At 46.1% G+C, this 21,705-nt stretch overlaps 1 protein-coding gene across 1 annotated transcript in view; it reads right to left on the bottom strand.

The window, feature by feature from the left end:
• Positions 1–21,705, bottom strand: part of SLX4IP (SLX4 interacting protein) — a 207,389-nt gene that overhangs the window by 4,762 nt on the left and 180,922 nt on the right. The window contains 6 exon segments of the mRNA XM_061125943.1: positions 1–37; positions 39–275; positions 277–376; positions 378–608; positions 1,693–1,796; positions 19,986–20,074. Coding sequence (XP_060981926.1) covers positions 1–37; positions 39–275; positions 277–376; positions 378–608; positions 1,693–1,796; positions 19,986–20,074 — 798 coding nt within the window.

Raw genomic sequence — 21,705 nt, 5'->3', positions numbered from 1 at the left:
CTGGCTTATTTTTTGTAAGATGTCTGGAGGAGAGAGTTTTCCAAAACATGCGACTCTTCATTAGATGCAGTTTCTGCCAAATCTTGTTTCAAAAGTTACCCCAGATCTGACAGCTCTCAAGTTGGCAGGACCCTGACAGCTTTGCTTTCTTCCCCCACTATTATTTCCCTCGGGACTAATCGATCACTTCCAAGAGAAACTCTCTTGTGGTGGCCGGCGTCTTCTGCAGGGTTGTGCTTCCTGCATTTCTGCGGTGCTCTGGCCCCTTGTGGACTCTTGCTTTGGACCCGGGAATGCTGACTCACAGCCACAGACAAGGCTCCTGCTTAGAAGCCCGGTCTGCAACCGCACCCTGGGATGAGGTTTCTGCTGCTCCTGGCCAGGCCTGATGACCTTTCTCCAGCTTCAGAGCAGGAAGCCCCTGGTGGGTCTCAGATGCTTTCCTGTCATCCTCCGCTTGTCCCATGGCCGGGGGGATGGATGAGGCTGGCCGGCCGCCCCTCCTCCATGCTCCCTCTGTAGCCACCGAGTCACTGGGTGCTCCCACACTGTCCCTGTTGCTCTGAGATCTGCTCACGGCACTGCTTTTTGTCTCAGTTCTGTTTGCACTAAAACAAACAAAGAATTTTTTGATTTGTAAAGCTGTGATGGCCAGGTTTCCCTCGGAGTCCCCATGTCATATTTCTCACACTTGAAGTAAGAGGCACGTGTTACCCTCCCTTCTCCTCACCCCACTGGCCAATCTCACAAAAAACCCCACGTGTCTGTTGATATGCAGACTGGATCATGTGAGAGCTGTCACAGTTTCCCACACACTGGGCACACTTTACTTACTGATCACTGGTTAACAACGGCGTTATAATGGGAGTTCATATTTTAACTAAGGCAGAGAGGCATTCATTTCAGATGTTAAATATTAATATTACCTATATTTGATATATTGACTTTTTTTCCCAGAAGCAAATACACAAAGCACAGGCTGTGTGTATGTGTGTGTGTACATACAGCATGTTCTTTTACGCACACACAAACTTTTGTATAACACACAGAAACTTTCTAAACTTTCCCTTTTCTATAACACACATACAACAGACAATGCAGATTGTACTGTGCGACATTCACTTGGAGGGGCAGGATAGAAGCTGGCCACGGAGATCTTACAGACCAGAGATTTTGGCATATATTTGTAGACTTGTGAATGGAAAGAAGTTTCCTGAACCACCAAACTGAAAATATCGAGGCTGAAATATTTCTTTAGGTTACACTTTCATCTGGAAACCAATACATGTATTCATATTCTTACTACAGCTATCATTCTCCCAAAGATTATCATAATACATGAGGGTCAGAAGAGGCCTCTGAGGAAAGTACCGTACGTTTCCCGATCTGTCTGGGGTTGCTTGGAAAGTTGTAAGGAACACCATCAACAGGTGCTTTTCATCTTCAAAGTGCTTGTCACTAATTACTCCTTGCAACATACCTGTGAAGCCAGGCCTTGTTTCCCACTGTCCAGAAAGCAAGAGGAAAAAGTCTGGAAGGTGAAAAAGCCCCAACTCTATGACCTTGGACAGGATCAGTGCCAGAGGAGCTTCTGTGATTAGGGTCTATGCAGTCCTACTGCATTCTAGCCCTCGTGTTGTGTCCCCATCTACACAGATAGTCTGGAGAGAAGAGGAAACCCACGGGACCTACATTTCTCGAAGAACGTTTCTCCTGGGCTCTGCCCCAGGAGGAAGTAGTTGTTCCACACAGCCAGTACGATCCCCCGTTGCTCCATGGAGAGCTCTTCCCGGCTGCTGCAAAAGACAACAAAGTCAACCAGTAATCTGTTAACTGAACAGGAGGAAAACATTTCCTCTCCAAATGCCCCAGTGAACAGATTTAGTTTGGTGAGGACAGGATGAAACTACATAGTGTTAGGTTATTTTAATTTTTTTAATTTAGAATGTTCTATGACAAACCTAAACAGTGTATTCAAAAAGACATCACTTTGCCAAAAATGTCCATATAGTCAAATCTATGGTTATTTCAGTAGTCACGTACGGATCTGAGAGTTGGATTATAAAGAAGGCTGAGCACTGAAGAAGTGATGCTTTCAAACTGTGGTACTGGAGAAGACTCTTATGAGTCTCTTGGACTACAAGGAGATCAAACCTCTCAGTCCGAAAGGAAACCAATCCTGAATGTTCATTAGAAGGATGGATTCTGAAGCTGAAGCTCCAATGCTTTGGCCATCTGACGTGAAGAGCCAGCTCATTAGAAAAGACCCTGATGCTGGAAAAGATGGAAGGCAGAAGGAGAAGGGGACGACAGAGGATGAGGTGTTTGGATGGCATCACCCACTCAATGGGCATGAGTTTGAGCAAGCTTCAAGAGATGGTGAAGGACAGGGACACCTGTCATGCTGCAGTTCATGAGGTCACAGAGACGGACCCAAATTGTCGACTGAACACCATCACTTCTCTTGGATTCCCAGTACACGTTTCATTTGTGAATGTGTGCCACAAACATGCAAGATGGTGACTCCAAGCCACCTGGGAACTCTCAGCTAGAACTGAGAGCTCTGAGGCCCCCGATGTGATGATGCCCGAGTCAGGAGCCAGGTGACCACGTGGCCGTGGGCCTAGCCTTCCAGAGAGACCTGGGGGCACAGTGGTCTGTACCCTGATGAGCCTCAGAATTCTTACATCTTCTCTATCGATAAAAACAGAGTATGGCCTTTGCAAAAAAGGTCAAGAGTTCAGCCTTTCAATACTGGTACTTTGAAAACCAGAGTTTGAGATTCCTGGTTACTAAGAAACTCTCGAGTTTTTTCCCCTTTAAACTAACAGCACTAACATGGTTTTAGATAATTCTTAGGTTATCTACCTATCCTTACACATGGAAGCTTCATAAAGAAGTAACTATAAAAAGTAAAAATCTCCCAACCATCGCCAAAATTAACCTATTTCTTTCTTTTGGAAAGTTGTTTCCTTTTTGTTAGCACATAGATAATTCAGACAAGGTGTTAAATTCTTTTAATTTCTAGTACGCTTCTCAGTACCCTTCTCCATCAAATTTCATAGTAAAATGTTGCTGCCACAAGGAATGGTACTGGTAAGGTGCCAGCAGACCTACACTGGAAGTAAGAATGACACCCCAGACAGCCTAGCAGGCTGCAGCCATTGGAATAATGCCTGCACGTCCCACAGAGCGACGCTATGAGCTTCATCCAACCACTGCCCCGCGCCACTGAGCACCAACCTTCTGCTCTCATGGGCGCTCCTGAGGTTCAGACCTGGACCAATGTCACTCAGGGTCTAGCTATAACCCAAGTCAGTTTTAAGAGTCAGTGAACAGAATACTATTGGTTTTTATTGGATTATACTGCATTTTGGGGCTTCCCTTAAGGCTCAGCTGGTAAAGAGTCCAACTGCAATGTGGGAGACCTGGGTTTAATCCCTGGGTTGGAAAGATCCCTTGGAGAAGGGAAAGGCTACCCACTCCAGTATTCTGGCCTGGAGAATTCCACAGGCTGTATAGTCCATGGGGTTGCAAAGAGTCAGACTTACAACTGAGAGACTTTCACTTTCACTGCATTTTAATGCTAATCTCTTTTCTTTCCCTTAAGACTTCCTGTTGTTCAGTTGCTAGGTCACGTTCCATTCTTTGCAACCCTAAGGACTGCAGTATGCCAGCCTTCCTTGTCCTTCACTATCTCCTGGAGTTTGCTCAAACTCACGTCCATTCAGTCAGTGATGCCATCCAACCTTCTCATCCTCTGTTGTCCCCTTCTCCTCCTGCCTTCAATCTTTCCCAGCATCAGGATCTTTTCAATGAGTTAGTTCTTCGTATCAGGTGGCCACAGTATTGGAGCTTCAGCTTCACCATCAGTCCTTCCAGTGAATATTCAGGATTGATTTCCTTTAGGACTGACTGGTTTGATCTCCTTGATGTAAGAGTCTTCTCCAGCACAATTCAAAGACGTCAATTCTTTGGCACTCAGCCTTCTTTATGGTCCAACTCTCATATCCGTACAAGACTATCAAAAAAGTCATAGCTTTGATTATATGGACCTTTATGGGCAAAGTGATGTCTCTGCTTTTTAATACACTGTCTAGGTTTGTTGACCCAAAAGTGTTAGTTTAAAAGTTAAATGACAGAGAGAGGAAGAGAGGGAGAGAGAGAGAGATTGAGATTTATGTGTGAAACGCTTCTAAACATGCCCTGTAAGTACAGTAGATTTCCCCCTTGCAACCACACCCTGTAAAGTGCTGTATTTTCAGAGCTGCACAATTAACATAAGGAGCATGAGTCAGGCTTTGAACAACTCTGTGGGAACCAGAAAGCCTTTTGCTATTAGGAATGATGTAAATTCCCCAAGGCTGGAAGAAGTCCACAATGGAGGGAGACAGGGTCATAAATAACAACAATGGATACTGCACAGACCACAAAACATGAGGCTGTGATACAGACACTCTTCGCATCTCACACTGGATTTAACCACTAGCCTCTATTTATTTATTTTTTAAGCTTAAAGAACACTCTGCATTTCCTATGGGAACTTCAAAAACACCTCTAAAAAACAGGACAATGGACTCTCATCCCGAATTCTTCTGACAACAATGGAGGAAAATGTCCTTGGAAGAGAAAAACAACAACAACAGCAAGAGTGACAGAAGGAAATGTCCAGCTCAAAATGTGCAAAGCCTGTGACTTCATATTTCCCAAAAAAGAAAGAAAAACAAAAATAAAAAGAAGAAAGAAAAAGGCAAGGCAGGGTCTCCTGCTTACAAATTAAAACCACATTTGGCAATTTGTCAATCTGTGGAAGGAGGCATATTTACATTTGTATGAAGACTGGGTGGGCAGGGAAAAAAGAGGTTAGACTCCTTCAGCCCCTGAACTGTCAGAGCTCATTAGAAATCTCTGTCTCACATCTCCAGGGTTATTCACACCCCTGTGTCACCACACTGAAGCCTCCGTGCCCGGAACAAGTACTCTAGAGGAAGCAGCTTTCACCTGGGGACAGGATATCCCAAGGGACTCGTCCTGATTACTAATGGTGTCTCACATCTGACATCAAAATGCAACTGTAGCTTATCCAGAGGCAAGACTCTTAAGGCTGTGAAGGTGGCAAGTGCCTCCGGGGCCTACCCAGATGACACTGCTTCTTTCCAGATTCTATGTGACTAACGACCTTTTCAATGTCTGCAAAGAATACAAAAACAACATACTCCAAAAGACTACCGGTAGGCTGTCCCTGGTGGCTCAGAATCTGCCTGCAATACAGGAGACCTGGGTTCAATCCCTGGGTTGGGAAGATCGCCTGGAGGAGGGCATGACAACCCACTCCAGTATTCTTGCCTGGAGACTCCCCTGGACAGAGGAGCCTGGCCGGCTACAGTCCATGGGGTTGAAAAGAGTCAGACAGGACTGAGCGACCAAGCACAGGACAGCACAGGCTGTCTGTCCAAAGCCCAGAAAGAGCACCCCACGGGGACTCAGCACTTAAGACACAGGTAAACCAAGAGGATTGCTTTGGGCCATCATCAACCACCAGTGATCCCTCACCACTTGGAGGCTAGCTCTGAGTCCAGCTAAGGAATACAATGCTGCAACTACAGCCAGCCCCCTCTCTCAATTATTTATCTTTGGTAGTACTTTGAGGATTGTGGTATTAAAAATTTTCACCCATGAAAGTGAAAGTGTTAGTCACTCAGTCATGTCTGACTCTTTGTGACCCTGTGAACTGTAGCCCACCAGGCTCATCTGTCCATGGAATTTGGGTTGGCTTGTAAAGTTGTCCACATACAGTTTTAGGAAAGAAACCAAACAGCAGTAGGGCAAGGCTACTGGACCCAGAAGTCTCACTAGGGAGACACCCTCCCCAGCAGCTTGAAAAGCCCATGCGAGTGCCCAGAGCAAGTGGTCAGGCCTGTCTCCATCCCTGGGGATGCTCTGGAGACCAGCGAGTGTATGCATATGAAGTTGATGACAGCCAAAGCCACGTACTCCAGCACGGGTTCAATGCGAAGGCTGAGCAGGTGAACCTGAGTACGGTGGGGTGGCCATTACCTCCAGTGCTGTCCAGTCTGACCTGGGAGACATATTTTAAATTTCTAGATGCAAAAGATGATAAAGAAAGTAGCCACCAGAATGAGCTGTGTTGGAGTGTATTGGGTTGGCCCAAGAGTTCTGGAAAAACCTGAATGAACTCTTGGGCCAACCCAATAGTTAGAAATACTGGTGGATGTTCAAATTACAGAGCAAGTTGAAATCATGGACAAATCAAAGATTTGCTTACTTGAGTACAACTACTTCTGAATAGGATACTGTTGGATTAAAGAGGGATGGGGAGTGAAGCTGGCCTAAAAGGACATTAAAAATACTCACTCTTAAGTTTACATCCTCCTCAAGGAGTCCAAACAGCACAGCTGGGCCTCCCAAAGGCTAGTGGGGAGACTGGCTGCTCTCAGAGGCTTAAAAACAAACAAAAAAAAAAGACTCCTGGGACCCATTCCTGGGAGTTCTGACTCACAAGATCTGGGGTGGGGCTACGAGAGCTATATTTAGGTTCCCAGGTGACTCAGGACTGCTGATAACACATGGAAGGACGATCCTCAGAGCAGTGACAGGTACACAGTGTAGCGCTGCTCACCGTGGCAGCATCCGGCAGAGGGTGGCCCAGGTGTGTCAGGACTCAAGATGACTTGAGGAGCTTGTTCAAAGATGTGCAGGAGTCTACCCCAGAATCTACTGCATCTTGGGTCTCTAAAGTGGGGTGGGGTCAGGGCATGTGAATTTTAGGTAAGTTTCCCAGTGATCCCGATGCCCAGCAGAGTTACTAAACTCTAGTCCTACAAGGGCGTGGAACTGAAAACAGCAGTCACCAGCCGGGCACCACTGCACTCTGGGCCAGGCGCTGCGGGCGGTCCTCGAGGACCCAGACCTGGCAAGTACAGGGACCGCAGAACAGGCTCTTCTTCGCTGGGGTCCCCATCCCAGCGGGGAGGACACACGGTGTCAGGTGATGACAGTGTCACGAGGAGAAACGCACCTCCAAGGGGTCGCTGGAATGCAGTTTTAGACACGGTGGTCAGGGAAGGCTGTGGGAAGCACGAAGGACAGCTTTTCCCAGAGACCTGTGTGGAGGATGGGCCACTTATGAAGAAGAGGGGCAGGGGGCAGGGAACAGGGGAGAGGTGCACACATATTGTGTGCGGGTGTGTATGTGTTGATGATGAGGTAAGGCCACTAGAAGATCCCAAGAAAAGTGACTTGGTATTTTGAAAGGAGCACCTTGGGTATAATGGAGGGATGAGGGTGGAGGCAGGGAGGCCAGTGATGAGGCTGCTGTAATGGTCCATCCGATGATGACAGGTCTTGGAAGAGGCAGGTGGTGGTGAGTAGTAGTTTGACTGGAAATCAAGCAGACCCAACAGAATGAGCTGATGGACTAGACACAAAGAGTGAGAGGAAGAAAAAAAGTTGAGGATAACTCCATGATGTCTGGATGAAGGAAGTTACCCTTTAACAATACAAGAAGTACTGGTTTAAACAGCTGGATGAGGGAAGTTACCCTTTACCAATATAGGAAGTACTGGGGAAGGGGCAGGCTTGGGGAAATGAAACCAAGAAGCCTGTTTTAGGTACATAGGCTTTAAGAGGTGTCCTGGATGTCTAAATGGAGATGCTGAGCAGGTGGTTAAGCTACAGCTTCCAGAGTTCTGTCTGCAGACACCAAGCTGGGAAGTCCACAGAGGTGGGAGGCACTTCAAGGCTTTGTCTGGATGAGCTCCAGGGGGAGTGCCCTTGGGTGGGAAAACGGAGGTTGAGAAGACATGGAGGACTCAGAAAGGAAACTACAAAGGAATCTTCAGTGAGGAGAGGGAAGAGTCAAGGAAACCTGGTGTCCCAGAGGCAAGGGGAGAAAGGGCTTCATCAACGGTGACAACCATGTCTAAGCCTGCTGAACATTTAGGACTGAAAATTGATTAGTAGAGGGTGATTTGACAAAAGCTATTTTTGGTGAAGTGCTAGGACCTAAGTGTACCTGGAAGGGGCTCAAGAGTGAAGCGGAGGCACAGTGGAGACAAGGACTCTCAAGTAGAAATAGAACCTGAGCTGTGCAGGTAACGAAATCTTCCAGAGACCCGTGAAAGACAGGAAATTGATGACACCAGATTTCAGTAACACACTACTGCTGTCTAGTCACTGAGTCACGTCTGACTCTTCTGTCACCCCGTGGACTGCAGCCCACCAGGGTCCTCTGTCCATGGGATTCTCCAGGCAAGAGCACTGCAGTTGATTGCTATTTCCTTCTCCAGGGGATCTTCCCGACCCAGGGACTGAACCCATGTCTCCAGCATTGGCAGGTGGGTTCTGTACCCCTCAGCCACCAAGGAACCCATACGTTATCTTCATAACAAATGATCAATATACAATTATTGAGAGAGTTTACCTTTGTGGACCACTTTTGAAATCTGGGGTGTTTTAGACACTTCCAGTACTTTCTCACCCACTTACCAGCCAGATGTGGTGGTGGCCACAGGACTGGCCAGCACAGGTGCGGATGACACCTTTGAGGAGTTCTGCAGTATAGGGGAAGCAGAGAAACAGGGTGGTAGCTCTACTGGGCCAGGTGGGTATTGGAGGTAGGGATGACCCTGGAGCAGGCATATCTGGCCGAAAGTGATCAGCTGCTACGTGGGAACCTGAAACTGGGTGCCAGGCACCACTGCAGACGCTTTACGTGTGTTCACCAATGCTACCTTCGAAGCAGCTTGGGGAGACAAGGAGTTCTGTTACGACCATGTCCCACTGGCGGACGAGTGACATGACCGAGCGCTGCTTGCCTGAGAGTATGGCTTCTGCTGGGAACATCATGCTGCAGGCCCCCAGGGTATCAGGCCCAGCCGAGGGGCACAGACCCCGGAGGCCATGAGGTCAGGCTGACCTGTGTGGGCACGAGTGTCACAGCCCACACCAGCCACGCCGCCCGCCTGCTGCCTGGAGCACGGGGCCCCTCTCAGCCCAGGCTAGACGGTATGACAGAGCCATCCCGCCAAATGCTTGTGTCCAGGACTATAAAACATCCTGCTGGGTATGAAGTCAATAAAGGGAGAAAGGGAAGAAAAGATCCTCAATGTTGTTAAGAATTTTTCTCGCAGTAACACTTAATGTAGCAGTACAGTACTCGCAGTCTTTATCTTTTCAGAGTTGGATTCATTTTCTCATGGTTTCATACATGAGTTTCTTCGGATTCTGTTTTATTTACTCCCAAATGAAAATAATTAACCACTCAATCAGGATATTTTAGAAGTAGGTAATTCATGGAATAGTAGAATATATGGTCTAAGTCACCATCATAACGTGGCTGTCTCTGAATTCCTCATGATCACATCTGCTGAGAATGAAATACCCAGAACCGATCAGACGGGCCTCACGCTCCTGGGACGCGGGGTGGAGCACAGAGGTGAAGGGGAACAGAGGCCAAGGAATGGACCCCTTGATGGCTGGTCCCAGAGCCACTTCCTGAAGCCCCTTATAGTTGGTTCACGATTGTTTAGGGAATTTAACCACAGCGAGATGTATGAAGCATACTTTGGAAACTGGAAAGGACTGAACATGTTTTCTTGACACTGTTGTAAAGAAAATCTGAAGCCTGCACAGACCACATGGGCTTATAAGAAGGTGAAGGATGCTTTGTATCTGTAGGAAGCTTAGGTGATTACAAAGTCCTTTCCCCACCCCTCCCTGGGGTCTCACTGAGTATCTGACAGACAGTTGTGTCCCTATTTGATGGCACAAGACCCAAGAGGCTAAGTGTCTCAGGCTGCACATCGAGCTGGGCCAGGACTGAGGAAGAAGGCCCGGCTCTCCCCATTGTGCCCGGGTCATCGCTGTCCTGGTCAGTATGTCACCATGGCGTCTGGACAGGCCCTTTGCCTTCTCTGAACATCAGTCTCCTCATCTACTTTTTTTTTAAGTGGGGGAGATGATGACAGTTACATAGTGGGTACTCACCATCTCCTGGAAACAGACTTTTCTCTTAGGGAATCATGTCCCCAAGGTCCTTCCAGTGTCCAGGAATTTCAGGAGGCCTCGTATCCAAGCCTGACTCCAGAAGTGGGTCTGTGACCCAGGCCAGGCCAGTCGAGTCCAGAATTCGTGAGCCTCACAGAGATGCATGGACTGCTGGGACCTGCTCTCTTGTGTCAGGAACCCGGAGCCACCAGGACCACTACCACACACAGGCTGAGCACGAAGTCATAACAGTGTGGAAGGCAGAGCCAACGGACTATGAGAAACAGTCCTGATGGAAGTCTGTGCCTCTGATCAACATACCCACAATCTGGGCTTTTGAGGCACAGGAGCCAAAAACCTTCCTTTTTTTCTAGCCATTTAGAGTTAGCCTTCCTCTCCCATGAAAACTAAAAGGTTTAAAGCTGATATCATCTCTTCTTGGGTTTGCTGCACAGAACAAGCTATTGTATGCGACAGTCTTTCACAAACAATAAAAGTCCTTTGCAAACAATTAAAAGCAGAGCAGGGACTTCCCTGTTGGTCCAGAGGTCAAGAATCCACCTGCCAATGCAGGGGACAGGGGCTGGATCCCTGGTCTAGGAAGATTCCACATGCAAAGGGGTAACTAAGCCCATTTGCTATAGCTACTTAGCCTGCATGACTAGAGCCCATGCTCTGCAACAAGAGTAGACACCGCAATGAGAAGCTCACAGACTGCAACGAGAGAAAGCCTGTGCATAGCCATGAAGGCCCAGCACAGCCAAAAATAAATTTAAAAAATTTCTTTTAAAAAGCAAAGCAAAAGTTGTATCTTATTAGCTTATTTGGGGGGCAAATACTAATATTAAATAAACTGAAACTACTTTCAGTTTTTCATGACTTTACAATAATAAAAGCACAAAGAAAAGTTATCCTTGTGTGATGCCTGATGAATTCCAAGCAGCCCAAGTAGAGTGTGAACTATGACAATGACTACAGTCTTGGACTATGATGCAATGCAGCTATGTAGAAGCCACGGTCCTAAAATGAGGAAGAGGTCTCTCTTTCCCAAATTTCACTTCTAAGATTTTCTTACATTATTTGATATTTAATAAGTGAAGGCAGTGAAAAGGAACAATCAGGTGGGATGGAGCAGTCGTGAACAATTAAAAGAAATACAGGCAGAGACATATGTGCACTGACTCAGTGGAACCACAGCAAACAGAAGGAAATGAAGAGGAAAGTGTTATCTTATGGATTCCACTATGGCCAGCAGATGCTTTCTCTATATGTGATAATGGTGGAGGACAGCTATCCTGAGATGCTATAGAGAGAGAAGCACTTGAAGAGGGACCAGTCCTCTCGGGATGCTGCCCTGGCAGACACGCCCTCCTTCATCTCAGAGATGGGATACTGACGACTAGGAGGCCCTGTCATCTGCCCAGTTCCCACTGTGGGCAGGAAGCCTTTCTGCTTCAGCAGGCTCCTCTGGCCCCCGGCCCCTCTGCTTCTCCACCCTCACACAAAAGGACACGTCTCTAAGGGGAAGAGGAGAACAGGTTTGCTGATGATGCTGCCACTTGGGTTAACAGCAGACACCCTAGCGTGTTTTTTAAAAAGTTTTAAATAATTTTTAAAACTTTTCATGTCTTCTGAATTGATGCCTGGGAAACTATCTTGTACAGAACTTGGGGAGTACCAATAAAATAGCTGCAAAGAATGTTAACCTGAAAATGAAATTAGTGGGAAAAAATCAAGGAAGTGACCTTGCAGGCAGTACGCATTTCACAGGGATTTTCCAGTTTACACTTATCTAACCCTCGAGAGCCTAACGATAAATCCTAAACAACCTTGGGCCTCAGAGTTGAGTCTCTGGTGCCACACAAGTGTGAGAAAATTTGGATGCTCGAGAGAATATGTAGGTTTGCAACCAGTGCTTCTTAAGAAGGGAGGGTGCTCATTGAGAACTCTGAAAACTAAAGGAGAGTTGTTACACTTTTGTCAGAAAAACATAAAAATTCATACCTCCCTTAAAAAAGAAATTCGGATGATTCATGAATCAGAGGTTAATAATGCCCAGTTTAAAAGCTGAAGGGAAACAGCTGTGAAAAGTAGAAACTTAATGGCAATCACCCCAGGCAGAACTACCCTACCTCTTATTCAAAAATACCTTCCTGCACAGAAGCCTGGGGCTGGAAACTGCCAGCCCCCCAGGGAGGTGGCCGCCAGTCCTTCATTCGCGGTGGTGATCTTCACCCCAGCGTCTCCTGCGGCCCAGCACATGGGTCTGGACAGGATGGGAGGAGAAAGGTGAGGAAATGCTCAGGCCAGCCGGGGGGGTGGCAGGCCTGGCCAGCAAGGCCCACTGCAAGCCTGGCTGTCGGTGGGAAAGAGGCGTGAGAGCCTGAGCAAAGCCATTAGATGACTGTCTCATTTCACAATTCTGCTCAGAGCTGGCCTTCTGCCCAGGGATACAGAAGGAACAGCTCTTCCCATCTCCCTCGAACACAGACAGTGAGACCCCCTTTACAAGTCTCCAATCTCATGATAGCAACGGCTTCTGTGGACGAGTCTGGGAACCTCACCCCTCATACGGCCTTGCTTCCCTGGGAAAGGGAGCACCGAATTCTAAATCATCTGTTTACTAATGAACGTTCCCGACAGGATCCCCTCGCACGTCGTCTCGGTCTGCACTCTCTCACGGTGGGTGTTCTAGAGGCTGTGTACACTTTTAGGAACTCAGCCTGAAAAATCTGCTGTTTCCCAACTCCTCTGCACCTCAGAGCAGTGGCTGGGTCCTTCCTCCAAAGCAGCATCTCACTGGGGGTCTACTGGCAGCTACTGGAAAGAAAGGCGTTTTAACTGGGTGGTCTCCACTCTCCCTCCTCCCCCTGTGGATGGTGGTGAGCAGAGCTCCCATAGGAGGTCACGAGTTTATGCTCTTGCTGTGTCCCTCTGTCCATCACCGACTTGCTGGCTAAACGAGGATATGTCATTTAACTCTTTAGTACTTCAGTTTTTATAGCTGCAAAATGAAGCTGGGTTGGCAAACGTGAGACGAAAAATAAGAACTGAGCTTCTTCAGAAGCTCACTAGCACAGAGGGTAAGGTGTTTAGCTCTCTGCTAACCTGGTATTGTTGTTCAGTCGCTAAGTCATGTCTGATTCTTCCATGGACTGACTGCAGCATGCTAGGCTTCCCAGTCCTTTACTATCTCCCAGAGCTTGCACAAACTCATGTCCATTGAGTCGGTGATGCCATCCAACCATCTCATCCTCTGTCGTCCCCTTCTCCTCCCACCTTCAATCTTTACCAGCCTCGGGGTCTTTCCCACTGAGCCAGCTCTTTGCATCAGGTGGCCAAAGTATTGGAGCTTCAGTTTCAGCATCAGTCCTTCCAATGAATATTCAGGGTTGATTTCCTTTAGGATTAACTGATTTGATCTCCTTGCTGTCCAAGGGACTCTCAAGAATCTTTTCCAACACCACAGTTTGAGAGCATCAACTTTTGGGTGCTCAGCCTTCTTTACGGCCCAACTATCACATCCATACATGACTACTAGAAAAGCCATAGCTTTGACTATACGGACTTTTGTTGGCAAAGTGATGTCTCTGCCTTTTAATACGCTGTCTAGGTTTGTCATAGCTTTTCTTCAAGGGGTAAGCATCTTTTAATTTCATCTAGCATTAACGGCATTTAAACGAGCTCTTCTTCAGGTTAAGAATAGGAAGAAGGGTGAACGGGAATGTTGAGAATGATGACGGTGATGATGATTACCACTGCATCAGCGCTTTGGCATTTACAAGACACTGTTGTACTCATCATCCCCTTGCCTGGCAGCATCACTTACTTCTTTTGGGACTACACTGGGTCTCTGTTGCAGCACGCAGGCTCCTTCAGCTGTGCCACTAGGGCTCAGGAGCTGCAGGGCACAGTCTTAGTTGCCCTGAGGCATGTGGGATCTCAGTTCTCTGACCAGGGATTGAACCCGAGTCCCCTGCACCAGAAGGAGGATTCTAACACTGCGCCAGGGAAGTCCCAGGGATCACTTTTTACTTCTGCTTAACAAATCCCAAGAAGCCAAATGATTCGTCCAAGGTCATCAAGTGAGTGAGGGGAGAGGCGGTGGTCAAAGTCAGGTCCTGTAATTTCACGTTTGCTCCCCATTTCACTTGTTTTATTCCCGGTCATGTTTATCCTAAGTCAATCCATCACCTAAGTGGTCATCAAAGGGAGATAACAGGTCTCTCAGAAGGAAAGGTACCTGATGGGGAAAGGCATGAAGGATCAGAGTACACAGACACAACCCATTCTAACTACCCTCTTCATCTTCCCCATTCTATCTACCCTCTCTAACTATTCTAACCGAGCCAGTTTCTACGCTAAGTTATCTATCCTTCCTGTTCTAACTCGGCCAAGGGCAGGTTCCTTTGGAGGGCTGGAGATGGGGGACAGGAGACATCTCATTAACAAACACTGCTGGCTAACTGTTTGGGAGAATTTTGTTATTAGGAAAGAAGAATAAAAGCTCAGGCTACTGGAATATACAAGCAAAGGATAGCTAATCTTAAAAAAAAAAAAAAAAAAAGATATTCCAGGAGAAAAAGGTTTCTTATGGTCTCTGTCGCTGTCTAGAAAAACTATTGTAGACAGACCAGACCAACCAAGAGCATCTTAATCCCCCCACACACAGCATTTCCATTAGGATCATCCCCCTGCTAATCCACAGAAGGGCAGGACAGGCGTGTGATGGATACTGCTATAGTTCCCATCCTTATCCAGCCCATCCAAATGCCCTGTCGGGGACACGGACATCTACCAGGCAGCAAAAATGTCACATGATTGAAAAGAAAATGATAAACTCGCTGGAAGTTATTTTCCTTACTATGTAAGACATTTTTATATAGTAAGAAGTTTGTGAAATACAAAAATACCAATAGAAAAATGGATATAAACACACAACTCACAAATGAATGGGTCCTGTTAACTAAATACAGACCAACCTCAGTTATCAAGTATGAAGTATAGAGGAGTGCAGACTAGGTCATTAACAGAGGCTATCTTTGGGTTGGGAGTTATGGGTAATTTTTACTTTCTTTGTATATGTTTTGATTCTAAAATTTTTTGTACAGTGAACACGTACAATTTTGGTAAGCTGTTATTAAGTAAAAAACCAACTTCAAAACACTGTGGGAAATGTGAAATATGGAAACGACCTCTTCCCACTCAAGGAAATGTTCCTAGTGCTACATGAACCTCTTGCTAATGGCTTCCACATAACTTACCACTAGCACTGTTTAGGAAATACAGTAAGAAGAATGGATTCTTAAAGTCTATGACACAGTAGGAAAAACCTAGGAAAATCATCCACTACTTAACTTTTTTGGAATTAAAAAAAGAGTTCCTTTCTTTAATTATCTGTTTTAAACTTGTATCAAAGTTTGCTCATGAAAGCTAAATAATTCTGTTGTTTGGTTACGAAGTTAGTACACAAATTCTTTTATTTCTTCTATAAGGAGATCAAACCAGTCAATCCTAAAAGAAATCAATCCTGAATATTCATTTGGAAGGACTGATGCTGAAGCTCAAGCTCAAGCTCAAGCTCCAATACTTTGGCCACCTGATGCAAAGAGTTGACTCGTTGGGAAAGACCCTGATGCTGGGAAAGATTGAGGGCAGAAGCAGAGGACGACAGAGGATGAGAGGGTTGGATGGCATCACCGACTCAATGGACATGAGTTTGAGCAAATTCCAGGAGACAGTGAAGGACAGGGAAGCCTGGTGTGCTGCAGTCTACGGGGTCGCAAAGAGCTGGATGTGACTTAGCGATTGAACACCAACAACAAAAAATTCAGGACTAAAATGTTTCCTTATAATTTCTATTTATCTTTCCTGAGATTTAAATATAATTCTCCCCTGAATTTTTCTTCCAATCTCCAATTTTTAAAGCTGCAAGTCAAGTGCTCTTTTGTGCAGAATTATTTTGTGGTTTTTATTTAGCTATATCTTCATCTGCTTTGTCTGGCAGAAACTAAGCATGAGAAAGGACTTTTGATATACTCTGACACTCTCTCCCTTGACTGAGGGGAGGGCTAAGGCCCACTGAGGCTCAGTTACTCACAAGTGAGAAATAGGACAGCCAGGCTAAAAATAACCCAGGCAAGGGCAGTTTATTGCTTCTTTAGACTCATGTTCACTTCAATTTTATACTCGTAAACTAGAAGGAGTGTTTTTTAAGATCGAATGATAGTTTAACTTAAAGAGAAATGTTCAGTTTAGTGCTTAAATATTGTCTCTTGTCGGACATGCCAGCAATCCTTCCACTGAGAGGACGCTCTGGGGAGGGCGAGTGCTTTCTGAAGGCTCTTGACAGATGTTTTCACAGCTTGGCCACAGTTCAAAGGAAGGTGAGGAAGACAGCCCAAACATCTTACCTCCATATCCACTTTTCTGCAGCACTAGTACTAAATACCATTTTTAAATTTCCCGAAGAATCACAGGTTTTTACAGCTTAGATTTAAAAGAAAATAAGACTTTTGAACTTTACTTCTGAATTGTAGAGAGGGGCCAAATGAACCATTAAGGTGGATACGACTTTAAAAAAAAAAGGCGGCTCTATCTAAGTTAAAATTTTTAGGTCGCCACGTCACCTTCACAGCCCTTGATCTGCTAGGCTGTAAGCTCCTTGAGGGCAAGAATGATTTTTTTCTTTTTCTTTGTTTCCCCAGTGCCTGCCAGAGTTCCTGGCACAGCGTCAGCACTCAGCAAATTATGTTAGAATGTGATGGTAAGAACAGATGGGAAGAGCCTCCAGAGACTAGGAGTGGCTGTAACCAACGCTCTGTGAGACAGCAGCTTTGTGCTGACTCTGAAATGTCCCAGATCCAGACCGGTTCTGCGATTATTTACACAATAAACTTATTACTTTGGAAAGTAAAGTTATAGCTTCAGTTATTATTGGTTATTTCCTTTAATAAAGGAATAATAAAAATGAGAAATAATTTTAACTTTCCGAAAGGTTCCCAGGCTTTACATCAGAGAAAGCAGTCTTGACGCAGGGACTTGGGTTTGTAAACATGCAAGAAAACATTGCTGGAATGGGACATGCTGAGCTTCCTGCTCTTCGTATTTCTAAGGAAAAGAAGGTGGGGGGAAAACAAAACTCTGAAACTAAAGGTAAAACTGCAAAAAGACCCACTTCTAGCAATAGATCCAAAACTGAGACTATAAGGGCCTCAAGATTTCTTATGAGAAAATGTAGTAAGAAAAATACAGTGACTCATCCCGTAATCATGCCCTTTCTTCCCAAAGTACACAGCACGATTCCCACATCCCTGGCACGTGGGCACTTGGGACGGAGCTGTTGCAACACGGAGCGCCTCCCCGCACGGGGCCCTCGTGCAGGGCGGGGGACAGACCTCCCCAGTGCCGGGCAGTGGCGCGGCTGCACTCACACTGCCCCTGAAGAGGGGGCGCTCCCTGGGCGCCCCTTCTTCTGGCACGGCAGCTCTCTTGGGCTGCCCTGCATCCAGGCGGAGCAGCTCTCAATAGACACTCCCAGGTTTCCCAGCCAGTCGTCACTTCAACACTGAAGACTGGAAAGGAAAAGAGGACAGGGGAAGGAAGAGGCAAGCTCTACTTGAGGCCACAGACGAGTAAGGCGGCCAGGCTCTGCCCAGTGCCCACTCTCCCCGCCACTTCTGTGGCTGGGGAAGAGGGAGCGAATTCAACAGTTACAGGACAAACGACTGATGTTCTTACCAAAGACGTCTCCAACACACCGCTCAGGAAGACTGCTCCCAGGCCTCCCCGTTCTGGAGAGTAACTACCGAGAGAAATGAGGTGGCTCCGGCCCTGGGGCGAGTGTCCGTGTGAACAGATAAAATGATCCGAAGCTTTAAGGGACATAAGGAAGTTCAAGGGCTAGTCAGAGGAGGGCCAGAAGGGCAGAAGGCCGTCCTGGCAGGGAAGGGTGCTCGCTGATCCTCACGTAGCCAAGATGGGAGGGCTCTGCAGAGGCCAAGCGTCAGGGAGGACTGACTCGGAGGCACCTGGGACGGAAGGACGGGGTCTTGGCTGGACAGGGCATTGTGGGCGACAGGGCCCCCTGCTTGACCTGGGTGTGTTGTTATTCCTGGAGCAGGCACTCAAGGAAGTGGGGGACAGGCCCATGAGGAGGGGCTGCAGAGATGGGCGGGCCACACAGAGCGGGGCTTGGAGGTGCCAGGGATGGAAGCCGCCCCGTCAGTGCCCGGCGTTAGCTGACTGAGGGAAGTGTGCATGTGAAGGGTGGCCAGAGGTGGAGACAAGGGCAGCTCAAGGCTGACCACAGCTAAAGGGAAGCACGCAAAACAGTCAAAGAGCCTCAAGATGGAAATGGCACTTTTCTCATAAGCCGACTTGGTGAACTCCCAGTGTTATCCCTGGATATCAGAACATTTTGAAGATAAGAAAACGGAACTGGCTCGTGCAAAAGGCTCAGACCAGTCAACTTTTCATAATGAAAATTCTTCACATTTAGGAAGTCCTCCAGATTATAAGATTTATATGACAGCAACTATAGAAAGCTTACATCTGTACAAATACCAGTGCCCCTAAGGAGGATGATATTTCATTTGCATGGAGATGTTGTAACTCATCCTTAATAATTTAGAATATTAAGTATTAATATTACATGTCATACAAGATCTAATTTTTTCTGTATTCCATCTGAAAACAGTAATACTTTGTGGTACAATTAATTGTCTTCTTGAACCACAAATCAATGTTTTCATTGGTCTGAGAATCAGTTAAGCTATATTACGTTACAGTTGTTTGCCAGCAGTATTATTACTTTAGTATTTGTTAATTTACTAAGATAATTCAACATCCCAGAAATGCTTCAGAAATAAACTTTTAACACTGTCACCAGATGTGCTTCATTTATTGCACTTAATGTGTATACTTAAGAGTTGAGCTGCTAGATGGAATAAGTGTCTCACTGGCTTTTCTGAAGGGCTCACCTGTTCTGGACAAAGGTATCTAAATTTAAATATGAATCCTCAGAAGACTTTTCTTGGGTCTCTGTTCAGCCTTCTAGTCTCTAAAACACTTTTCTTATGTTTATTTAAGATGAGATAAGAAGCTGGTTTTGGACCATGAGGGCCAAATTTCAAATGGATTAAAAGATAACAAACATAAGGGGTAATCTAATATCCCCACAAATTATTTTAGAAGCATAATAATCATGACATATATCATGTCCAGGTTTAAGGTCTGCTAGATGTTTTTTCCTTTTTGTTAAAGTTTCAAGTCACAAGTCCAAGTCCAAAAATATGAAAAACAAAAATTGGTACAGAGGTAAGCTCAGACAGATTGGGCTGTGACTGCAGCAAGACACACATGCACACACACACACCCCACAGAGATTCTCAAATGTATATGATAAGCTTGAAAGACAAGGCTGTAAGCTATAACACTAGGAGTGAATTTTCAAAATCTGTTTGTCTGCATAAAGAGCTCCGCTGAAACAGAAATAAGACTGATGGAGCTCAAAATTGAGCACCAGAAAAGAGAGAGAAAACAAATCCTATCAGCTAAGAAAGAGCACACTGGGGAAAAGTACCGGTTTTCATGAAAATGCCAGTGATTCACCATGGAATAAAATTCAAAAGCCACTGACCCCAACGAAAGCTTCCAGTGGAAACATGTGGATTTTGCCTCACTTCATTTAAAGACTGCTTTATATTTCATTAAATACCATCAGGAGCATTTTCACAGTTTTTGTAGTATGTGCTTTCTCATTTTATGTTGCTATGGAAGAGATACTACTGACCCTGCTAAATTCTCAAGAAGTCTTCAGGAAAAAAAAGGGCATATCAGTGAAGCAATATTATCACGCAAAATAGATAGGACATTTTTGGTCCCTTAAAACATGCACTGAGGGCTCAACAGTTCTTCTATTTATTACAGTAACTTTTTATTTAAGCAGATTTGCTTAGAGAATTTTTCATACATACCAACTCTTCACTCTGACTTGCCAAAAGATCACGACTGAATGCAAGCTGACTTACGCAGACCACAAACCTGTCGGGAAACACTTGGAGTTCTGCACAAAAGGAAAGAAATCACATCACTCGAGGCATCAAAAGACTCTGAACACAGAAATGCTTGGTCCAAGAATTCTGCCTTACGACGATAAGCATGTATGTATCAGACACGTGTCTTCTTCCCTGCCCTCCTTCCAGGCTTTGCCATCAACAGCACAGGGCAAGCACAAAGCTCCAGGGGCAGCGGAGGAGGCTGCAGATGGCTCCACCTGGGCCCCTGGACCATGGTATCCCAAGAAAGCCCCGGGCGCCCAGGGCCGTCACAGCTCTCCTCCTGCGTCCGTTTGCTGTTTTCTGTTCAGACTCACATTTGGGAGACAGGATCAACATTTACTACTGAGTGTTCAGACACACACAGGCAGAGGGAGGAAATCTGAAAACACACCTTGTCAGTGTTCTTGCTAGCTTCCCTCTCCCCTCTTCAGTCACCTGGCCTTGGAGAGGCTCCCTAGGCTGCAAGGCAAATTCCCAGTCTGAACCAGGCTATGAAAACAGCAGTGTCGGAGATCACTCTTAAGGAAACAGTTAAATGTGCAATAGAAGGACTTCCCTGGGGTCCAGTGGTTAAGAATCTGCCTCCCAATGCAGGAGATGTGGGTTCAATGCCTGGTCCAGGAAGACTGCACATGTGGTGTGCACTACAACTATTGAACCTGTGTTCTAGAGTCCAAAAGTCTGAACTCCTGAAGCCTGCTCTGAGCCTGTGCTCTGCAACAAAAGAAGCCACTGCAATGAGAAGCCTGGTACACCGCAACTAGAGTAGCTCCCCCTTGCCACAACTAGAGAAAGACTGCGCACAGCAAAGACCCAGCACAGCCAAAAACAATAAAATAAATTTTTAAAAAAGTGCAATAGTAAGTCTGGTCCAACTATACCACAGTTGCAATGACCTATGATTACAATTTCTTAAAGCAAAACCACTGACTTCCGGGTGGGGAAGGTTAAATGAATCACAGAACCAGACTCCTCAACGTTCAATGAAAGGATGATTGAATGGTAAATGTGCCTCCTTCTCCATCTGTCTGTCCATCTCTCCATTCATCCACGCAGTCCCCATCGACCTCTGGGGTGATGTCTGGAGTGACATTTAGCCCATGTTAACAGTGAATATTCTGGTGTGGGGAATGGGGAGTGGGAGGGTCTTCTCTTCCTCTTTTTTAAAACTTGGTTGTTCTGCCTGAGCTGGAGAAGGAAATGGCAACCCACTCTGGTATTCTTGCCTGGGAAACCCCATGGACAGAGGAGCCTGGCAGACTATAGTCCATGGGGTCGCAGAAGAGTCAGACATGACTCAGCGACTAAACAACTGCCTCAGTATTTGTATAATACACATGTATCGTATTTACAACGGAAATAAAGCTAATTTTTTCTAAAAGGGAAAGCCTTCCTTTTAGATGTGACCAATTTTTATTATTCTGAGTCATGAAAGTGAAGCCTTTTACATACAATGCACACTGCCCACAAGAAATGGCAGCGGGAGGGCCCTGAGACAGTGACAGAGAACAGGCGTGAAAGTGTCAGTTATGCAGACACAGGACTCCTGCATAATCAATGCCTCAACCACTTGGAGAGGCTAAGTTACACCAAAATGATGTTCTGGGATCCACTCTCTCCTCACTGCTGTCTCCTC

The sequence above is a fragment of the Dama dama genome, chromosome 23 (assembly GCF_033118175.1).
Source record: "Dama dama isolate Ldn47 chromosome 23, ASM3311817v1, whole genome shotgun sequence".
Classification (NCBI taxonomy): domain Eukaryota; kingdom Metazoa; phylum Chordata; class Mammalia; order Artiodactyla; family Cervidae; genus Dama; species Dama dama.
This window is presented reverse-complemented; position numbering and strand designations above follow the sequence as displayed.